This window comes from Triturus cristatus, chromosome 4_1 (assembly GCF_964204655.1).
Source record: "Triturus cristatus chromosome 4_1, aTriCri1.1, whole genome shotgun sequence".
NCBI classification, from domain to species: Eukaryota; Metazoa; Chordata; class Amphibia; order Caudata; family Salamandridae; genus Triturus; species Triturus cristatus.
The window spans coordinates 309,862,746-309,886,336 of record NC_140585.1 but is presented as its reverse complement, the minus strand read 5'-3'; the positions used below and the strand labels follow the sequence as shown (position 1 = coordinate 309,886,336).

At 51.3% G+C, this 23,591-nt stretch overlaps 1 protein-coding gene across 2 annotated transcripts in view; it reads right to left on the bottom strand.

Moving 5' to 3' along the window:
• The window catches only part of LOC146854841 (E3 ubiquitin-protein ligase TRIM39-like), a 259,000-nt gene that overhangs the window by 208,282 nt on the left and 27,127 nt on the right, over positions 1-23,591 (bottom strand). For both annotated transcript variants that reach the window (XM_085652216.1, XM_085652215.1), the window contains exon 2: positions 6,674-6,769. In XM_085652216.1, the coding sequence (XP_085508342.1) occupies positions 6,674-6,769 (96 nt within the window). The remainder of the gene's footprint in view (positions 1-6,673; positions 6,770-23,591) is intronic.

The window sequence follows — 23,591 nt, the reverse complement described above, 5'->3', positions numbered from 1 at the left end:
CATTCGTTCCTCCGGCACCCCTTATTATACTCCCCCTGCCCTTTGAAGTCCGGAGTCCTCGCAGAGAGGGGCCTTGGGTGACTGAGGGGGTTCGGCGGGATTTCCTGCCGCTCGTTTCTTTGGTCTTTTCAGGTGGGTCTGGGAGGGACCCCAGATGCTCGGCAGGCGAGGCGCCTGCTCCCCAGGGGCCTGGTGGCCGATCGAGTCCTCCCGGGGGAAGGCGACCCGAGGTGTGACTGGGCTGGCGCCTCTTGGTCTGGCTCGGGGGTTCCCGCTCCCTCGGTCGGACATGCTTGGTAGGGTGTCGAGTCTGTCGGGGGCTCTGGCCGGCCCTCGGGTCTGTGTGGCTGGGGCGGCCGGAGTCGGAGATGCCGCGTCTTGGGGGTGGTTGCAGGTTGGCTGGATGATCGGGAGGGCATACGCCGTGAGGACGGTCTCACACGCGTCCCCCCCAGCTGAAAGGCGTGGAGAACAACCCATCCACTGGGGGGTTCTCCTCGCCGAAGCGGAAGAACCGGGACAGGCCGTCGGCGTTGGCATGATCCGTTCCGGGGCGATGCTCAACAGTGAAGTCCATCCCTTGGAGGGAGATTGACCATCGTAATAGTTTGGGGTTCTCTCCCCTCATCTGCATCAGCCACCGCAAGGGCCGGTGGTCCGTCTGCACTCGGAAGTGGGTTCCGAACAAGTAGGGCCGTAGTTTCTTGAGGGCCCAGACTACGGCGAAGGTCTCTCATTCTATGGTACTCCAACGCTGTTCTCGAGGCAGCAGCCTTCGGCTGATGAAGGCGATGGGCTGATCTATGCCCTTGTCGTTGAACTGCGAGAGGACGGCTCCGATGCCGTGTTCGGATGCGTCGGTCTGGACTACAAACTCTTGGGAGTAGTCGGGGGCCTTGAGTACTGGGGCGGTGCACATGGCGGTTTTCAAGGCGTCGAACGCCTGCTGGCACGGGGGGGTCCACTGCACCTTCTTCGGGAGTTTTTTGGAGGTCAACTCCGTGAGAGGCCCTGCGAGGCTACCATAGTTTTTAATGAACCTCCGGTAGTATCCTGTGAGGCCCAGGAAGGCCCGGACTTCCGTCTGAGTGGTGGGGGGCTCCCAGGACTTGATGGCGTCGATCTTTGGTTGGAGGGGGGCGACCTGCCCGCTGCCCACCTGGTGCCCCAGGTAGACCACGGAGCCTTGCCCGAGCTGGCATTTGCTGGCCTTCACTGTTAGGCCAGCTTGGCGCAGGGCCAGCAGTACTTGCCGGAGGTGCTGGAGATGCTCGTGCCAGTGAGAGCTGAATACGGCTATGTCGTCAAGGTACGCTGCGCTGAACTCCTCGAGTCCGGCCAGGACCTTGTTTACCAACCGCTGGAAGGTGGCCGGGGCATTTTTCATCCCGAACGGCATGACCCTGAAGCGGTAGTGTCCATCGGGTGTGGAGAAGGCGGAGCGTTCTTTTGCTCCCTCCGTGAGCGCAATCTGCCAGTAACCGCAGGTCAGGTCGAAGGTGCTGAGGAAACGAGCGGCCCCAAGGCGGTCGATGAGCTCGTCGGCGCGGGGGATAGGATGAGCGTCCGCTCGGGTGACCGCATTGAACCCCCGGTAGTCCACACAGAATCTTAGTTCGGGAGCGACCCCAGGGGCGGCCGCTTTCGGGACCAGGACTACCGGGCTGGCCCAGGGGCTATCGGAGGGTTCGATCACTCCAAGGGTTAACATCTTCTGTACTTCGGTCTTGATGCAGGTGCGGACCCGGTCAGGCACCCGGTAGGCTCGGTGTCTCACAGGTGGGCTGTCGCCGGTGTCCACGTCGTGGACACACCAGTCGGTGACTCTTGGGATGAGGGAGAAGAGGTCTGCGAATTGTCTGAGCAGCTGGCGACAGTCGTCGGACTGTTGGGGAGTGAGGGTGGTCGACAGTTTCACTCCCTCCACGGAACCATCCAGTTCTTTAGCGCACAGGGGGTCGGGCAGGGGTTCAGTGTCTTCTTCCGCCCCATCATCGGTGGCCAGTAGCAAACTCAACTCCGTTCTCACAAAGTGGGGCTTGAGACGGTTCACGTGGAGAACCCGGAGGGGGTTCCGTGGGGACTGTACATCGATCAGGTACGTGACCTGACTCTTCCGCTCGATCACCTTGAAGGGGCCAGTCCATTTGTCCTGTAGAGCGCAGGGTTTCACCGGGGCCATGACCCAAACCTGCTGGCCCGGCTGGAACTCGACCAGAGTTGCGTTCTGGTCATACCAGCGCTTCATTTCTTCTTGGCTGGCCTCGAGGTTAGCCTCTGCGAGTTCTCGGAACTTCCGGGTCTGGTTGCGGAGCGCCAGGATGTAGCAGAACACATCAGGAGGGGTCCCTCGGGGGCTTGTCTCCCAGCCCTCTTTGACCATGCTCAGGGGCCCCCAGACGGGGTGTCCGTATAGTAGTCGAATGGGATGAACCCCAGGGACTTTTGGGGAACTTCCCGGTACGCGAACAGGAGGCAAGGGAGGAGGACGTCCCACCTTCGGCGCAGGGGCTCCTCGAGGCCCAGGATCATCCCCTTCAGGGTTCGGTTGAAGCGTTCCACCAGGCCGTTGCCCTGGGGGTGGTAGGGGGTCGTGAACTTATATGTTACTCCGCACTGCTGCCACAGGGACTTCATGTAGCGGGATATGAAGTTAGTGCCGCGATCACTCACAACCTCGCGAGGCAATCCGACACGGGAGAAGATCCCGATGAGAGCCCGGCCCACCACGGGAGCCGTCACGGTGCGGAGGGGAATGGCCTCGGGGTAGCGGGTGGCATGGTCCACCAGGACGAGGATGAATCTGTGGCCCTGGGCGGTCTTCGGATCCAGGGGTCCCACGATGTCGATGCCGACCCGCTCAAACGGGGTACTTACAACGGGAAAGGGTTGTAATGGAGCCTTGCGCTTTCCACCACTTTTCCCACTGCCCTGGCACGTGAGGCAGGATTTACAGTGGACTTCTACATTTGCTCGCATCTTGGGCCAATAGAAGTGGGTAACTAATCGCTGATATGTCTTGTCTTGGCCTAAGTGTCCTGCCAAGGGTACATCGTGGGCCAGGCCCAGGAGGAGGCTTCGGAAGCGCAGGGGTACTACCAGTACTCGGGCTGCGCCTAGCTCGGCTGACTTTTGTTCGCTGTATAGGAGGCCATTGTCCCAATAGACCCAGTGGGTTCCGGTCCGGTCACCGGCGGTCTGTGCTTCTGCTTGTTGTTGGAGTCCCACGAGGGAAGGGCAGGTGGCCTGTTCCTGGCAGAACTCTTCACGGGAGGGACTTCCCTCACAGCGCCACTGGGCCATCTCGGGCAGTTCTCCGAGCTCAGTCAGTGCCTCAGGGGCGGAAGGTTCCGGCCCTTCTCCCGGGTTAGTGTCTTCTTCTCCTTCCGAAGGAGGGTTGTCCGTTTCTGGTAGGGTGCCCCGGTTCTCGGGGACAGTGTTCGGTGGGAGGGTCTCACCGCCCTCGGAGAGGGGCAATCGCGCGGTCATGGAGCGCGTGGTGGCGCAGACCCATTCGGGTAGGCCCATCATCTCGAGATGGGCTCTTCGTTCCACTTGCCCCCACGGGGAACTCTCAAGGTCGTTGCCCAGGAGGCAGTCTACGGGCTGGGATGTTCGGACGGCTACCTTCAATTCTCCGGAGACTCCTCCCCACTCGAAAGGCACCAGAGCCATCTGGCAGAGGCTCTCGGAATTGTCGGAGGATATGACCGGACAGAGGGCACCGGGTAGGATCTGGTCTTCAGAGATTAGGTTGCGGTGGACCGCGGTGACACTTGCCCCGGTATCGCGGAGGCCCTCGACTCGGTGGCCGTTGATGGTCACCTGCTGTCGGTACTTCTTCGTGTTGGCGGGCAAGGGTGTCCCGGGGACCATTTCTCAATCACCAAGGGAGACCAGGGCCATGGCAGCTGGTTCCCACTCTTCGGAGTCCTCGATCTCTTCCCCTAGGGCCACGGAGGCCATCTGCCGGGCCGGGGGGTTGGTCGTTGCAGTTCGTTGATACTGGGGACACTGGGGGTCATTGGCGTAGTGTCCGGGCTGTTGGCAGCGGAAGCAGGTGATCCTGGTTCGTGGCCCTAGCCGCCCCGGGGCTCCGGTGCTGGCTGGGGACGGGGCTGGACCTGCCGCTGGTGGGCTGCTGGGAGGGCTGTGCGGGGGCCCCCCTTGGAAGTCTCTCGGTCGGCCGTGGTTTCCTCCGCCCCTCTGGTGGGGGGGTCCTTGACTGTGGCGAGCGTAGTCTCCCACGGGGCCTCGGGTGGCCCGGGTGTTCACCCAACGGTCAGCCTCGGCGGCCAGCTTTCGAGGGTCGGTGAGTTTACTGTCCAGGAGATGTTGGCGCAGTTCTACAAAGCAATTGGCCGCTAAATGTTCCCAGGCGATCAGATCAAACAGCTCTTCGAAGGTGGAGACCTTGCTGCCCTTGATCCACCCGTCCAAGGCCCGGCTGTAAAAGTTCACGTATTCTACCCATGTGGTGCCCGGTATCTTTTTGCAATCTCAGAACCGTTGCCGGTACATCTCGGGGGTGAGTCCATACCGGCCCACGAGGGCTTCTTTCATGTGGCTGTAGGAGTTCATGACCGTGGAGGGCAGATCCAGCAGGGTATCTCTTCCTTCGCTTAAGAACCGGCCCCATAGCCCAGCCCCCCAATCCTTCTGCGGGACTCGGTGAGAGGTCATGGCGACTTCGTAGGCCTTAAACCACTGCTGGATATCGTCATTTTTGTAATACTCCTTTACCACATCCTTGGGGATGTGGACTTTGGCTTCCACGGTGGGAGCGGATGGTAGATTCGCGGAAGGTCGTGACTCTTCGCTTTTAGCCCTCAACTCGATCTCTTTCAGGCTGCGTTCATGTTCCAGCTGGAGTTTCTTTTCGTCGTGCTCTCTTTGGCGTCTCTTTTCCTCGAGTTCCCCTTGTAGCCGTAACTGCTCGACGGCTAACTTTTTCTCGGCCAGTTTTAGTTCTCCCTCGATTTTCAGCTTGGCCAGTTCAAGTTCGTGGTTGTGGCCTCTTTCTCGGTCTGCTAGTTCCTCGGGGGACAGGTTCCCCTCTGGCCCGCTGTTTCTCACCGGGATGCTTTGTGGTTCATGGGCGGAGTCTCCTTCCGTTTGGGTCGGGTGCGCCCCCGTCTCGACCCAGGTCTTCAATACTTTTTGGAAGTCTTCCTTTGTGCTTAATCCGGTGGTAGCGATTCCAAGGTCTTTGCAAAATTGTTTTAATTCTCTATGCGTATAATAGTCCAATTGATCCTCCCGGAACGTCGAGCTCATTCCGGTACCTGCGGCACCCAGGGAGGTTTCTCCTTCCATCTCTGTTTGGTAGTGCGTCAGTCGTTCACTGCACGCTCTCTTTCGGTGTCGGCTCGGATCCCGTCGTCTGCCACCAAATGTTGGAAAGGCGTTCGCCGGAGGGGGGTTCGATGCACGTCTTGCCCACCCCTTTGACCCACCTCTCCCAAGTAGGCCGAACGAGGCGCGCACACCCTGAGCTTACACTACGAACAGAGTGACACCACACGTATTCTTTGTAGGACGATAGGTTCTTTTATCGAAGGTTTCAAGGGATCTTTATGATCCAAGGTGTAAGGAGTACATCAGCGGCACAAGAGTCTACAAATCGGTGGTAGGGGAATGGGGGTAGCGGGACAGTCTTTGAAGGTAGTGTCTCTGCAAAGTACCCGGCGGATAGCTCACAATCCTCGAGCTGGAGGGTGTTGTTTCTCTGGGCGATCTCTTGCCAATTCGTCCTCGAGGGGAGAGCCGCGAGTCACTCAGCAGGCACAGGTAGTCGGAGTTCGGGAGCCGCGATCTTGTCAGCAGGGCTCAGATGGTTCAATGGCTGGGGGGCCGCGAGTCACTCAGCAGGCCCAGGTGGTTCGGCGTTCGGGAGCCGCGATCTCGTCAGCAGGGCTCAGATGGTTCAATGGCTGGGGGGCCGCGAGTCACTCAGCAGGCCCAGGTGGTTCGGAGTTCGGGAGCCGCGATCTCGTCAGCAGGGCTCAGATGGTTCAATGGCTGGGGGCCGCGAGTCACTCAGCAGGCCCAGGTGGTTCGGTATTCGGGAGCCGCGACAGCGTCAGCAGGCTTCGATGGTTCCAGGTCTTCTCTGCCATTCGTTCCTCCGGCACCCCTTATTATACTCCCCCTGCCCTTTGAAGTCCGGAGTCCTCGCAGAGAGGGGCCTTGGGTGACTGAGGGGGTTCGGCGGGATTTCCTGCCGCTCGTTTCTTTGGTCTTTTCAGGTGGGTCTGGGAGGGACCCCAGACGCTCGGCAGGCGAGGCGCCTGCTCCCCAGGGGCCTGGTGGCCGATCGAGTCCTCCCGGGGGAAGGCGACCCGAGGTGTGACTGGGCTGGCGCCTCTTGGTCTGGCTCGGGGGTTCCCGCTCCCTCGGTCGGACATGCGTGGTAGGGTGTCGAGTCTGTCGGGGGCTCTGGCCGGCCCTCGGGTCTGTGTGGCTGGGGCGGCCGGAGTCGGAGATGCCGCGTCTTGGGGGTGGTTGCAGGTTGGCTGGATGATCGGGAGGGCATACGCCGTGAGGCGGTCTCACAGAGGGGATCATGACCCAGTCTGTAGGGCGACTCATCAGCCTCTGTGTGTCACCACAAACACACGGGCACAGACACATACAGGCACACAGAGATACAGCACTCACTGTAGCATCTCACCCTCATGGTTTTATATTGTTCTTCTTCCTTGACTTTAGACTCCAGAATATATTCTTCTTCTTTCTTCAGAAGCTGCAGCCACTCTTGAAGTTTTACCTGCAGATGAGATTGCAAGAAATAAGTGTATATTTGTAGAGTGTGGTTTTACTCACAAAAAAAGAGTCACTACAGTATCTGCCACACGTGCCCAGACTGTATATACCAGTCATACATTAATATTGTAAGTAACAGCCACACATATGCAGATTGTAAGTACTAGTCGCACATATCAGGGTTGTGAGCACCAGCGCCAGTGTCACAGACAAGGACACAGACAACGGTGTCACTTCTTTGGTCTTGTTCTTGCCTAGAAAGACACTGTGCTCACTTTAAGCCTAACTGCATGGAAATATTCAGACTTGGCAGTACTTTAAAAAACAAATTTTGTCCTAGAGACATTATGACATATTTTAGAACAACACACAACCATGTGAAAAAATCTAATCTAACACATTTTTATAAGTGCAATAACCATGTATGCAGCCCATATACCAAGGATAAACAGGAAGCATTTTGGGGCGAGAAGAATGGAAAGAGGTACATTATATGTGAATTTCTTAATTGATGTTCATTAATGCATACTGTGCACTGATTTTGAGAAAACCAACAACTCTGCAGCCTTGCACCTGGAGAACGATATGCAGATTCTCCAACTAAAGCAGTGGGTCACAGGGCCCATGCACATTGCAGGGCATACTCTGGATCTGCTTTTCTCAAACTTTGACGCAATTTTTACCCAGGAAATCCAATACCTCTCCTGGACAGATCCCTCACTTATATCCTTCGTACTCACGCTCCCAGCAAATCCTACCAAGCCCTCGAGGAGCTTACAGGGGACGAGGCGAGCATGGAGGTTAGTCACCGAAGATTCCTTTCTGTCCCATTTTCACCCTAAGAACCTAGAGGCCTTAAGTATGCCCCAAGCCAATAGGGAAACAACGTAGCTCGAAAAAGAAATCATTAACACCTTAGATTTATTTGCACCTAAGCTGCCATTAAAGGAGTCGAACAAATCTCAACCAGGAAAGTGGTATACACATGAACTCAAGGCACTTAAAAGAAAGTGCCAAATCACAGAGCATCACTGGAGGCTATCCAGACTATAAAAAGATAGACAGACATACAAGACAGAGCTAAGGAACTACAATAATGCCATTAAGAAAGCTAAGAAGTCCAAGTTTGCTAGCAGAATTCATGAGAATTGTAACTCAAGTAAGGAGCTGTAAAAAATAGTAAGGGAGCTATGCAACCCAGTGAGCCTATCCCAAACTCTGCCACCCTCAGAGGAAGGCTGTGAAGAAATCAGCGAGTTTTTCTCAGATAAAATTAGTAAAATATACTCCACATTTAACACTAACACCTCACTGCCAGCAATCAACTGTGAAACTTCAACCCCCCCCCCCGATGCTTCTGCCTGCATGGGCAGCTTCTCCCCATTTACAGTGGTAGAAGTTGCAAAAACAATGGGGGCAGTTAAGTCGGGGTCTCCCCTTGACCCTTGTCCTCACTTTGTCTTCGCCCGGATCATACCCATAATCTGCCCATACGTTACCCAGCTATTTAATAACTTGCTGGATACCGCAGTATTCCCAGAAACATGGAAACAGGCTGTAGTAACCCCCCTTCTGAAGAAAGCAGGAACAGATATGCGTAATCCAGCAAAGTCGTCGAACTATCTCGAGTCAAACGATCTACTAGACCCTCCCAAACTGGCTTTAGAGCCACTAACAGCATGGAAGCAACTCTCTTAGCCATGTCAGACAATATAAGATCCCTGGTTGACCAAGGGAAAGCCGCCGCCTTGATCTTATTAGATCTATCAGCGGCCTTCGACACTGTCTCAAACAATCGCCTATTGGAGATTCTTCATGGAAAAGGAGTTTATGTTAAAGCCCTTCAATGGCTGAGCTCCTTCTTAAATAATAGAACACAGAGAGTACAAATGGGGGAGTTTTCATCAAACCAAAACCCATCAGCTATGGTGTTCCACAGGGGGCATCCCTGAGCCCCACAATTTTTAATGTCTATGTGTCATCTCTGGCAAAAATCAGTGAGAAGTGGGGCTTTGGTATCTGCTCCTATGCAGATGACACTCTAATGCTGATAAAAATTGAAGAACGGCACGAGAACACAAGACTAAAACTGAATACGTCTCTCTGAGATGGCAACCTGGATGTCAGAACACTGTCTTAAACTAAATGCAGGGAAATCCGAAATTTTACTCTTTGGAGGAGCTAAACTTGTCTGGAATACCACTTGGTGGCCCCAGACACTGGGGGATGCCCCGGCTCCAAAGCAATGCGCAAAACATCTGGGGGTCCTCATGGGCAATAGTAATACCCTATCCTGGCAGGACCACGTGCGGGTTCTATGTGGAAGAAGCTTTGCAATGCTGAAGCTTCTAAGAAGGCTATTTCCTTGGATCCCGCAAGATTGTAGGAGAACTATCACGCTGACATTACTTACCAGCAGATTGGATTATGGTAATGCATTATTTGTGGGCATGGCAGACTACCTTTTCACACGACTACAAGTGGTGCAAAATGTCGCCGCCAAACTGGTATGTAACAAAGACAGGCTCAGCTCATCGTCCGAGTGCCTGAAACTACTTAATTGGCTGCCAATGCGCCAAAGAGCGAAATTTAAGCTGCTCAGTTACACACACAAGGCCTCTTAACCTACAGAGAAAAGTTGAATTCTATGTACCCACCAGGTGCTTAAGATCACGGTCCCTACCTCAAGCCAGAACAAAATGCATTATGAAAGCAAGAAGAGGGGGTCGTAGCTTTTCATACTTGGCAGCAAAACACTTGCAGGAAACCAGGGTTTGAGCCTTGAGGTTGCGTCCACATCCTGTGATTCTGGGCAAATCACTTAATCTCCCCGTGCCTGAATATGTAATGTAAATACGGTGCTCATGTACAGTGCTCCAATACCTTCGGGTCGAGTTCGCGCTATATAAAAGATGCAAAAAAAAAAAAAGGAAAAAACTTAAGACTCACCTGTTCTCTGGAAAATAATACTGGCCAAACTCATGAATCACTCAGTTACACACCAGAAGTCCTAGCACAGAGCTGTGATATCCTCTGGATGAATGTCACGCTTTACAAATAAATTAATAAAAATAAATAAATAAATACAACCTAGTTTCAACCTTCAGCCTGGTTCACACCCTCCTTCACGCACATTCTGGGCATCCTCATCCCTAAGTTGAGATGCTTCCATACATAGATCACATACTCAAACCAAGACGAGGGAGGCTTGCAGTCACACACTCAAACCAGGACGTGGGAGGCTTTTAGTCCTACACAGGACATTCTGACCCTCACTGTTAGTAATTCTACAAGACCCAACTCTTTCAAGCTCCTCTCCTGCTATTGACCTCTATCAATCTCCAAAACAGCACCCTTAGTAGTCAACGCAGCCACTGCACATTCTTCAAAGACTTCCACCTCCAACACAAAACACATGAAGGAAGCCTTCTACACACTTCTAAAGACACAGGAAATGAAAAAACTCATCAATAACCCAACACAAAGGCAACACACCAAGCCTCATTCTATCAGCATCTCCTAATATCTGCGGCTACACACCTATAGGCCTTGACTGGACTGACCAACTTTCCATCCTTAACAGGACAGACCTCCTTTCGAACCTCAACTGGACAGGCCACCGTTCCATCCTCAACTGGACAGACCACCATTCCATCCTCAACTGGACAGACCACCTTTCCATCCTCAACTGGACAGACCACCTTTCCATCCTCAACTGGACCGACCTCCTTTCCATCCCCATCAGATCTTTCATCAGAGCAGCTAAATTATTTTACTACAAAACCACCATCAGTGAGGTAACCATCAGAAGCAAAGCCCTCTTCAAGGCTGTCAAGCATTGAACTAATCCTCTCTCAGAACCCACAGTCCCCACATCAGTCGACAAATGCAATGCCATCAAACAAATCAGATCAACATTATCACCTCTTCCACACTGGCTCCGCTTCCAACCATCCCCCATTGTCACGCCACCCAATGGATCTTCTTCAATCCAGTCTCACGCATGGATCTCCCCAATATCCTAAACTCTAGTCGAAGAAACATCCTATGAAGACGAGACCCTTCCTTCATCCATCATCAAATTGCTTCAAGGAGAGGCCCTTAAGCTCTTCTACCACGTTGTCAACATCTCCCTCAGCCACAGGACACTTTCAAGCACTGTTAAGAGAAGTCAGATCTTTCCACTGCCAAAGAAACCATCCCTGGGCCCAGCTGACTTCACAAACTTCTGGCCCATTAAGCACCTTCCATTTATAGGGAAGATCAACAAGAAAGCAGTTGCCATACTCTACAGAAGCACTTCTGCATGGCTAATATTCTACAGGACGACCAATCTGTCTTCAGATCCTGCTGCAGCCCTGACACAGGCACACTCCAAGCAGACGACAACACCCTCCTCCTCAACAACAAGAAAAACCCCTGACATCATGGTCCTGTTCCTGGACCTCTCTGCAGCCTTCGACACAAACGACCATCCAGCTTTGATCAACACCCTGAAACAACAAGCGGGATTTTCAGACCCGTTCTTGAAATGGTTCACGTCCAACCTCACCAACTGGCACCAGTTCATGCAAATAGGTTCTGCAAGATCACAGAAAATCCCAGTCTCCTGCAAAGTACCTCAGAGCTCCATCCTTTCTCTCTTCATCTTTAACCTCTGCATAGGATCTCTCGGATCCATCCTTACAGACAGCAGCATCAAGATCCATCAGTCTGCAGATGATACTCAACTCTACATAAAATATCCTCACCCAACCACAGCCTCAAATCCCGCCCGTCTTGGATGTCAACAAATGTATTAAAGTTAAACCCCAAAAAGACTGAATTCTTTCTGTATCCCAACCGCTCAAAACAGCCCCAAATTTAAGCCTGGGTCTCCAACTTAAACCTACCAGGGTTTACCCCCACCCTCAACACAACCCCCTCATTCAAGCAACACATTGCAAAGAAGACTATGGAAGGTTGATTTCAATGTTCTCTCTTGAAGAAAGTGAAATTGTTTCTCCTGGAAGATGACTTCAGAACATACTTACAAGTCCTTTCCCAAGTGAACAGAGACAAGGCCCTGTTCAACGGTCGCCCCAATATCACCCCAGCACCCCTGAAAGGCAGCATACATGAAGCAGCGCAGCTCATCGAGGGCTTGAAGAAATCATATCACCTCCGCATTAAAAGACCTACACTGGCTGCTCCTTCCAGCCCAGATCATCTTCAGATCCTTTGCATCACTTATAAAGACGTCAATAACAAGACACCAGCTTACCCGGCAAACAAACTAGCCATGTCCCGGAGACACCCAAGACCAAGAGCATGGATAACACCAGAATGGAGACAGAACAACGCAAGAAGGAAAAAACAGACACCAATCCTTCTGCATTCATGCTCCCAGGATCCGGCACAGCATCCCTTTTGATACTCTATCGGCAGTGCTAGCTCCCTCCATCCTATTGTTATTCAACCTTTCTCTAGAGTCAGCGATATTACCACCAGCTTGGAAGATTGCTCTGGTGCTCTTCCTCATACTTAAAAAATCGAACGCAGACCCCAAAACCTGGCCAATTATCGTCCCATATCCCTCCTCACTTTGTTGGGGAAAATGCTCGAAGCTGTGTAAACAAACAGCTTGTGACATTTTTGTAGGATCATGCGATGCTAGATATCTCTCAATCGGGATTGAGAGCGGCCCACAGCAGACGGAATGCACTGGCTGCAGTCACTGCTTCCATCCTCCGTTCTTTGGATGTGGGCGCCCCTGCTATGCTTGTGCTGCTGGACCCCTCAGACGCCCACAGCACACAGACTGCACTGGACACAGACTGCGCTGGCTGTAGTCGCTGCTTCCATCCGCTGTTCTTTGGATGTGGGCGCCCCTGCTATGCTTGTGCTGCTGGACCCCTCAGAGGCCCACCGCACACAGACTGCACTGGCTGCAGTCCCTGCTTCCATCCGCCGTTCTTTGGATGTGGGCGCCCCTGCTATGCTTGTGCTGCTGGACCCCTCAGAGGCCCACAGCACACAGACTGCACTGGCTGCAGTCCCTGCTTCCATCCGCCGTTCTTTGGATGTGGGCGCCCCTGCTATGCTTGTGCTGATGGACCCCTCAGAGGCCCACAGCACACAGACTGCACTGGCTGCAGTCCCTGCTTCCATCCGCCGTTCTTTGGATGTGGGCGCCCCTGCTATGCTTGTGCTGCTGGACCCCTCAGAGGCCCACCGCACACAGACTGCACTGGCTGCAGTCCCTGCTTCCATCCGCCGTTCTTTGGATGTGGGCGCCCCTGCTATGCTTGTGCTGCTGGACCCCTCAGAGGCCCACAGCACACAGACTGCACTGGCTGCAGTCCCTGCTTCCATCCGCCATTCTTTGGATGTGGGCGCCCCTGCTATGCTTGTGCTGCTGGACCCCTCAGAGGCCCACAGCACACAGACTGCACTGGCTGCAGTCCCTGCTTCCATCCGCCGTTCTTTGGATGTGGGCGCCCCTGCTATGCTTGTGCTGCTGGACCCCTCAGAGGCCCACAGCACACAGACTGCACTGGCTGCAGTCCCTGCTTCCATCCGCCGTTCTTTGGATGTGGGCGCCCCTGCTATGCTTGTGCTGCTGGACCCCTCAGAGGCCCACAGCACACAGACTGCACTGGCTGCAGTCCCTGCTTCCATCCGCCGTTCTTTGGATGTGGGCGCCCCTTCTATGCTTGCGCTGCTGGACCCCTCAGAGGCCCACAGCACACAGACTGCACTGGCTGCAGTCGTTGCTTCCATCCGCCGTTCTTTGGATGTGGGCGCCCCTGCTATGCATGTGCTGCTGAACCGCTTAGCGGCCCACAGCACACAGACTGCACTGGCTGCAGTCGTTGCTTCCATCCGCCGTTCTTTGGATTTGGGCGCCCCTGCTATGCTTGTGCTGCTGGACCTCTCAGCGGCCCACAGCACACAGACTGCACTGGCTACAGTCACTGCTTCCATCCGCCGTTCTTTGGATGTGGATGCCCCTGCTATGCTTGTGCTGCTGGACCTCTCAGCGGCCTACAGCACACAGACTGCACGGGCTGCAGTCACTGCTTCCATCCGCCGTTCTTTGGATGTGGGCGCCCCTGCTATGCTTGTGCTGCTGGACCCCTCAGCGGCCCATAGAACAGAGACTGCACTGGCTGCAGTCGCTGCTTCTATCCGCCGTTCTTTGGATGTGGGCGCCCCTGCTATGCTTGTGCTGCTGGACCCGTCAGCGGCCTCAAGCACAGAGTCTATGCTGGCTGCAGTCACTGCTTCCATCCGCCATTCCTCGGATGTGGGTGCCTCCGTTATGCTTGTGCTGCTGGACCCCTCAGTGGCCTTTGACACCGTTTCTCAAGCAATATTGAGTAGCAGACTGCATGAGATTGGTGTGAGAGGTAATGTCCTTCAGTGGTTGGCCGACCTTTAAATAATTAGACAGCCTTAAGCACACGTGAATTTATACAAGCAATTTCTTTAATTAGTTTTCAAATAAAAAGTTCATTTTTGTTCCATGTTCACTCTTTATTTTTCCTTGTCCACTGCCAACACGTGTTTCGTCATTTTGGGCATCTCGCCAAACGACTTCGTCAGGGCTCGGAATAAAACAGAAAGTCCCCATTTTACATATGCCACACATTTGTCATACAATCGCAATAAGCCTCACCCTGTGACATTATGTGCATTTTTCTTATGTCAAAAGGTAAGTGGCCATGTACTACCATGTAGTAGGGAAGAGGAGTTGCCTAACGGCTAGGGCGGTCGACCTCGAATCTGGGGAACTGGGTTCGAGTCTCGGCAAAGACGCTGAACATCCTGTGATTCTGGGCAAATCACTTAATCTCCCCGTGCCTAACAAAAAAAAATTGTGTCCTCATGTAATGCAACTGGTGCTAAGTAAAGCTCTCTGATACCCCATTCGGGTCAAGTTCATGCTATATAAAACTCTGTAAAATAAAAAATAAAAAAACCTGTATTTCAATGCCATGTCAAAATTAATATGAGCGTCTACATCTCACAGCCATTGGCAATCATTGATAAACATTTTCTAAAATGGAATTCAAATGTGTGTTCATCATAAACAGGTAATCTTGCGTGTCTTGTGCTAATTTCACCTCAAGCAACCAAATTTCTCCTTAAATTATTAGACTTTTTAGATGGCCGGACTCAAATATTCACCCTGGGTCCATTTAAATATCATCTGGTTCCATCCCCAAAGGAGGACCGCGGGGCTCATCATTGAGCCGACGCTGTTTAACATCTATGTCGCTCCTTTGGCTCAGATCGTTAAAGCGTCTGCTTTTGAAGACATTTCTTATACCGACCATACCCAGTTGATCATCTCCCTGGGACAGGACATTGACGGTGCCATACACCGATATTGAGATTGTATGAGGAATATGGCAGCGTGGATGTCTAAGAACTGTCTTCAGTTGAACAGCGAGAAGACGCAGGTCCTGCTGTTTGGCAAAGCCCAGCATCTCTGGTCTCCTGACTGGTGGCCTCCTGAACTGGGGTCAGTCCCCTCTCCAAGACAATCTGCAAGAAACCTAATTAAAATAGACCAGGAATTGGCTATAAAAATCCACATAGCCACTACAAGACGAACATGCTGTGCTATCATGCAGCTTCTGAGGAAAGTGTTTCCCCGACTTCAGCCTCCGGCTAGGAAACATTTGGTCCGGATTTTGTTAAAAAGCGGTCTGGATAATAGCAACGCTTTGCTTATGGCAGCAAACGATATCTTTCTGTCCCACCTACAGGTGGTGCACAATAAGGCTGCCTGTTTAGTTTGTAGCCCACCGTCAGGCTCTCCTTCTGCCCCCATCGACAGGGCCCTCCACCGGCTTCCAATCAGAAAGCGCAATGTTTTCAAAAGATGCTCTTACCCACAAAGCTTTGATGGGCATTTCTCCTTTGTATCTGAAAGGGGCATTCCGTTATCATTGTCCTGCTCGCAAACTCAGAACCAGCGACAAGGCGCACTAACCATTCCTCGCGTTCGTGCCTCGACATATGGAGGCAGAGCGTTCTCCTACACTGCCTGACGGCATGGAATCAGCTTTCATATCGCTGCTGCTGATCGGATTTTGCTCAATTAAAAAACTGTTGAAAACCTGACTGTTTCAGTTATTAGGTGCGAGTTGTGTGCAGGCCGAGTGCCAAGATGCAGCTCCAGGTGTGCTTCATTGAGCTTCATTAAATGGATATAACATAACATAAACCCTCTTGACTGATGAACAATCTCTTGACCTTGTCCCATGCAGGTGCCAGCCCCATGCAGGGTCTGTGAGAGAGAACAGACAACCAAAGAAATGATCACAGTCTGTGACAGGCACAGGAAGAATGCAGGCCCCAACCCCAGGCAGGGTCTGTGACAGAGAAAAGAGAGCCACAGCGAGAGAGCAGGTGCCGGCCCCATGCAGGGTCTGTGAGAGAGAACAGACAACCAAAGACATGATCACAGTCTGTGACAGACACAGGAAGAGTGCAGGCCCCAACCCCAGGCAGGGTCTGTGACTGAGAAAAGAGAGCCACAGCGAGAAAGCAGGTGCCGGCCACATGCAGGGTCTGTGAGAGAGAACGGACAACCAAAGAAATGATCCCAGTCTGTGACAGGAAGAGTGCAGGCCTCAACCCCAGGCTGGGTCTGTGACAGAGAATAGAGAAACACAGTAAGAGAGCAGGTGCCAGCCCCATGCAGGGTCTGTGAGAGAGAACAGACAACGAAAGAAATGAACACAGTCTGTGACAGGCACTGGAAGAGTGCGGGCCCCAACCCCAGGCAGGGTCTGTGACAGAGAATAGAGAGACACAGCGAGAGAGCAGGTGCCAGCCCCATGCAGGGTCTGTGAGAGAGAACAGACAACGAAAGAAATGATCACAGTCTGTGACAGGCACAGGAAGAGTGCAGGCCCCACCCCCAGGCAGGGTCTGTGACAGAGAACAGACAGACACAGTGACAGAGCAGGTGCCAGCCCCATAGAGAGTATGCAACAGAGAAGAGACAACCAAAACGAGAGAGCGGGCACCAAGCGTTTACAGGGTCTATGACAGAGAATAGTCACAGGACGAGAGCAGATATCAGTCTCATAAAGGGTCTGTGACTGAGAATATACAGGATCTCAGATGGAGAACAGACAGGCACAGCAGGAGAGCAACCAGCCTCATAAAGGGTCTGTGACTAAGAATAGACATATTGAGGGAGCAGGCACCAGACTCCTACAGGATCTCAGATGGAGAACAGACAGGCACCACAGGAGAGCAACCAGCCTCATAAAGGGTCTGTGACTGATAATAGACATATTGAGGGAGCGGGTACCAGACTCCTACAGGATCTCAGATGGAGAACAGACAGGCACTGCAGGAGAGCAACCAGCCTCATGAAGGGTCTGTGACTGAGAATAGACATATTGAGGGAGCGGGTACCAGACTCCTACAGGATCTCAGATGGAGAAAAGACAGGCACAGCAGGAGAGCAACCAGCCTCATAAAAGGTCTGTGACTGAGAATAGACATATTGAGAGAGCAGGTATCCGACTCATACAGGATCTCAGATGGAGAAAAGACAGGCACAGCAGGAGAGCAACCAGCCTCATAAAGGGTCTGTAACAGAGAAAACAGACAGCCAAAGTGAGAGAGCAGACACCAGCGCCATGTACACAGAAAACACACATTTACATCAAGAGGGCAGGTGCCAGCCTCATACAGGGTGTGTCAGAGAGAACAGACAGCAGACACCACACAAAGTAGAAGGCAAGAAACAGACAGCAAGAGATAGGGAGCAGACATCAGCCACTCTCAGGACCTATGACTGGAATCAGGGAATTGCCCTCAGGGAGAGTTTACATCAGGGCAGGTTCCAACCCTTTCCAGCATCTGAAATACAATTCAGACACCAGCCCCTTACAGAGTTTGCAACAGAAAAGAGGCAACAGGCTCCTACAGGGTCTGTGACAAGCAACCAGCCCAGCTGAACCTATGCCTGATGAACCCTGCATTGCTGGGAGTCACCTGCACAGATGCTCTTGGGAGCCTGTGTACTACACATTGCATTGCTGCACATCTTCTGCTGTGTCTGATGCTCTTGGGAACCTGTGTGCTGCACATTACATTGCTGCACATCTTCTGCTGTGTCTGATAACCTTGTGGGCCTGTGTGCTATACCCTACATTGCTGCATCAAGCATTCTGACACCAACAACTGTCACTGCCACACTGAACCCTTTGAGTACCACGTGAGATCCAAAAACACCCACACACATCCCTTCTGTTCCTCTGCAGCCGCCTCTGTGGCTCAAGGTATATACCTGTTGTCTCAGCGCTCCGACAGCCGCACTGTGCTCTTTTCCTGTTTCTTATATAGGTTTAACAGAGTGCATTTGCTTACGATCCCTAAGCACCAACAAATATACCTTGGGACTTTGGGCAGTCTTCTCCAGGGGATCCACAGAGTCCACTTTGATCCCTGAATACCCACAGACATATCTTGTGCTCTTCTGCATCCTCTTCTATGAGGCTCATAGTGTTCCACCTATGATCCCTAAAAGCAGACATACATAACTTGTATTCCCTGTGAGACTCGGAGGATGTCTTTACTTTTGAATCCTTACCTCCCACATATGTACCATGTGCTCTTGGGCACACTTCTCTATTGGATCCACAGGGTGAATTGTGATCTCTTAACACCCGAAAACATACTTTGTATCCTCTTAAGGATTAACAAGCGACTTCACTTGTGGTAACTGAACACCAACACACCTACCTTGTGCTCCTCTACAGGTTCTTCCTCAGGGTAACTGTTCTGCTTGGGTTTTCGGATCAGATAGAACCCGCTCATCAGAGCCTCACTAACCCAGCCAGAACGTTACCCCCTCCCTAGAACCTATTTACAATCCTACAACCACATATATCTATCACCTAAGGACAGGGGATTCCTACTATGCATACCAAGATCTCATAAGTGGCGGCCTCGCGGTCCCATACGAACCCAGACCTCTCTGCCCATACGACAGTATCACAAGTGGCGGCCTCGCGGTCCCATACGAACCCAGACCTCTCTACCCAGACGGCAGTCTCAGCACAATCGGCGGCCTCGCGATCCCATACGGATCCAGACCTCTCTGCCCATACGACAGTATCACAAGTGGCGGCCTCGCGGTCCCATACGAACCCAGACCTCTCTGCCCATACGACAGTATCACAAGTGGCGGCCTCGCGGTCCCATACGAACCCAGACCTCTCTACCCAGACGGCAGTCTCAGCACAATCGGCGGCCTCGCGATCCCATACGGATCCAGACCTCTCTGCCCATACGACAGTATCACAAGTGGCGGCCTCGCGGTCCCATACGAACCCAGACCTCTCTACCCAGACGGCAGTCTCAGCACAATCGGCGGCCTCGCGATCCCATACGGATCCAGACCTCTCTGCCCATACGACAGTATCACAAGTGGCGGCCTCGCGGTCCCATACGAACCCAGACCTCTCTGCCCATACGACAGTATCACAAGTGGCGGCCTCGCGGTCCCATACGAACCCAGACCTCTCTACCCAGACGGCAGTCTCAGCACAGTTGGCGGCCTCGCGATCCCCTACGAATCCAGACCTCTCTACCTAGACGGCAGTCTCATACGACAGTTCATCCTATGATCACCATAACATACAAAAAGGGAATCAGTCTCACTATTCATCAGATCACACAAGGATTGCCAGTTCGGGCATAGCCTGTTCTCAGGTTTGAGGGGCTCCTCTTTCCCTTATTCAGTTACCACTTACCTGATCAGGGTTAACATCTGTTCATGTAGCCGCAGCTGACTAGAAGAATAGGCTACCCTCTTATACAAGAACACACAGCATATGTTGGTTCACTACAAACTGGATACTTTATTACTCATTACACATACAATCACATAACATTACGATATAACACATAACCTGCAAAGAAAAGTGAAAGATTAAGTTGTACACTCTAATAAGAAAGGGTCGACATCACCTTAGTAGTATGTAGCCTGCACTCAGTGGTCATCTAGGCTCCCTTCTCGTCTGTGCCTCGGCTCGCCTGGAATCACCCTTCTCCGAGTCACTGGGACCTCTTCCTTATCGGCTACTCTCTCCTCTCTGGTTATTCTGTTAGGAAAGCATCTGTCTCTCAGTTCTTCTCCGCCTTCAAGATGGCGTCTGTCTTCCCTGGAATAAGTAGTAGCTCTACTGCTAACGGCTAGATGCCGCCTACGGACTGAACATGTAACTGCCTCAAACTTTCACTAATATAGAGGTGCATTTCCTCATGGAAAATTCCGGCCCGTAACCTGCCGCCCACCAAATTCTTGTACCTCCCCGTACCAAGGACACGTTCCCAGCCGGCCGGCCTGATGTAGTGTCTTCGGCATGAAGAAAAATACAATCCTTCGATAAGGGCCGGCCTGAACCGGTTCTCTCCAAGCGAATAACACCTCATAACTAAAACATTGCATTTGACCTAGAAGAATCCCAAGCTGCCGGAGCAGAAAGAAAGATGGAGTATCTCCCGTTTGAGGCCTACCAGGCCTGCATTCAGCACGGCTCCATGAAATACCCTCACTACAGGACAGGTTATCCCTAATACTAACGAATCTATCCCCTAGGCTATATGTGCAAGCCCTGATCTATGGGGAAGAGCACAGAATCATGTCGAAGTGCCTAGTAAATAGGCTCCATCCACTACTCTAACCCTTAGGCTTGAATGGTAAGAGACTGAAGTCACATTCAATCACTTGTTAACACAAGAAGGCCAGGAAAATCGAGCAGAACATTTCACCCTTGACTTCAGTCTATTATACATTCATTAAACAGAACTAACATCTGTGGAAAAATAATATGAAACAAAACTAACTGATCTATGTCTATTACCAAGTGTGCAGAATTGAAGTAGTGAAGGAATACACTGAATAAAGCAACAGATGGAAATCAAAATGGCGATAGTAATCAGAATACCTCCTAATATTTGACGTAACATATGTAAATCAGGTAACCAATTAAAGAGCCAGTCAAACCAGCCCTGGTCAATGTGTTTTCTAACTTCTTCTGTTAAGTCATGTAGCTTATTAATGTGAGCTCGAATGGATTGTGTATGATCAGACAAGTTAAAACAACAAAGACCCTCAAAATCAGAACAATCGTGTCCATGTTTAAGCAAAAGATAATCAATGGCCGCTCGATTTTGCAAGATAGCCCTTCGTTCACCCTGGGCGTCTAATAGCATGTCCGACAGGACTGTAGAAGTATTATTAATGGATTTCACCATCCAGCAGGCCATTTTCTCAATAGATTTTGCATTAGAAACTGCCAAAGCAGGAACACCAATAATTGAAATAGCCAGGCTAAGGTATTCGGACTTAGAATATAAATGCAAAGATGAGTCACAATCCTCCTGTAACCTCACTGTATCTCGAATCACACGAGAGTTGGCATTCGGATGTGATGAAAACATGAGCAAGCGTAGTCTAGTAATGGCACAAGGGCCTCCAGAAATATTTGCGGGGACATATGGCCAGGAAGTATTACCACATGAGAAAAGCCATCCGGCAGGTAGCAACATCGTGCGATAATGACTGGGGGCAACTACCATACTCTTGCAAGTCATGTTATTCTGAACAGAAGTACATATTTTCGGTGTCCTTTGAAAGCACAAAGTCCGTTCATGAGTGGTGAATGAGGTGGCACCTTTCAATTTTAAACGCATACATTCCGAAATTGCACTAGGATTACACGTAAGGAAGAAACACAAATCACCTTGTGTGATATTATAAGTAACTATTTGGGACTGGATGGGGGGTAGCGAATCTGACAGTTCAGTACACAAGGGGCAATACTGATGGGTAGCGAAATCGCCCAGAAGAACATTGGGGCGAGCGGTTGATATATTGAAAATATGACTCAAAGTCTCCAACGATGCAGGGACAGCAACCAAACAAGTTGCCAAAATGTCGTTTACTGATCTCATCGGTGTCAAGCAGAAATGAGGGGCGCTAGTCACCCGTTTCGCTAGTGAAGTCCAAAAGTTCGATGACGAATCCCACGCAGCAAAGGAACGCGACACTCGGGTTTTCAACTCATCCCGGGTTGATGGGATCCCTCCTCTCTCGTCGCACCAGCCCGAAAACAGTCCGACGCCGACACATCCTGCAGCAACAGTCCAAAGAATGATCTGAAAGAGAATCAAATACAGGCATTATTCATTCTCGTAAGTAACATTTGTCAGCCGGGACTGCTTCCCAGCTATCTTTCCCTGGTCTCATAACTAAAATGGTATTATCTTGACCGGTTGCAATGACCTCTGCTTGTTCAGGGGGATTCTTAGGCGACTGCACCCAAACTCTGGCCCCAGGATTGTCGGTGGAGCCAAAACCTTTCTGGCCTCGTACAGTTAGCAACGTTGGGGCAGTGCCTTTTACCATCTCACCACTGAAGACAGGCATTATTAGCAATTGAGCCACTCGGTCAGTTTTATGTATCAGTAGGTCAACCTCACTGCTATTCAGCAGGAGCACCTTAATCTCTCCCTGATAATCACTATCAATGATTCCTCCAAGCACCTGAATGCCTTTTACAGCCAGCCCCGATCTAGGGGCAATTAATCCGAAATTTCCAGGTGGTATCTGAACACCAACACCTGTCTCAATGATGACTCGATCTTTACTTTTTATAATGATGTCATCCATGGCATGCAAGTCTAAACCTGCCGACCCTGGGGTCGCTCTGCATGGAGCCAAAGCTCCGGGAGTAATCTCCCAGTACATCACAGTCTCTCTGATCTTGTTAGGTTTAGCATCAACATTCGGAGGAAACAAACGCATAAGTGGGGATTCAGCATTTAGAAAAGGACGGTTATTCAAAATCAATAGCGCTTGAGGCAAAAAATCTCGCCAATTCTTATACTTGTCATCTGTTAATTTGCGAAGTTGGTCTTTTAGCAGGCCATTCAACCTCTCCACAAGACCCGAGGCCTGTGGATAATAAGGTATATGAAATACCCATTCAATATTGTTTTCCACACAGAATTCCTGTACCAATCTTCCACGAAAATGGGATGCATTATCAGATTGAATTTGGAATGGCACACCATAATACATCATAATCAATTCCAATGTTTTAATAGTATTCAATTGGGTAGCTTGCTTACAGGGAAGGGCCACCAACAGGCCACTGTATGTATCAACAATGGTGCAAACATATTGACAATTCCTACTCATAGGAAGTGGACCAATGTAATCAATCTACCAAATTTGAGCGGGCAATTTCCCGCGATGTAAATGACCTTTAACAATTTGGGGCACTTTGCGCTGCCTGATATGCTGACAAATGGGACAATGTAGAATAACATTTTTAATTAAGTCCAGGGGAATATAAATTCCTCGATCAGCAGCCCACCTGCTAGTGGCTTTCTCTCCAAAGTGTCCTGCTTTCTGGTGAGCCCATTTCGCCAATCCCGCAATATCAGAATCTTGCGTGTCCACCACTGCCTCAGCAATTTTAGATTTCTCATCTGCAATATTATGAAAGAATTTGTCAAGAGAGTCTATCGGGGTATGAGCATCCACATGGAAGATTGTAACAGTACTCTGTGGGAGCATTTCCCAAATCTCCTGCCATAATTCTTTTCCCCACAATTCCTTGGAATGGATTTTCCAACTATGGGAATGCCAAGTCGGTAACCAAACTGCCAGTCCATTGGCAGTAGACCAAGAATCGGTAAAAATATGACATGTGCCAGGTAACTCTTGTTTCAGAACTTGATAAACAGCATAGAGTTCAGCAAATTGACTGCTCTTACCCTCACCAGTTGTACTCAGC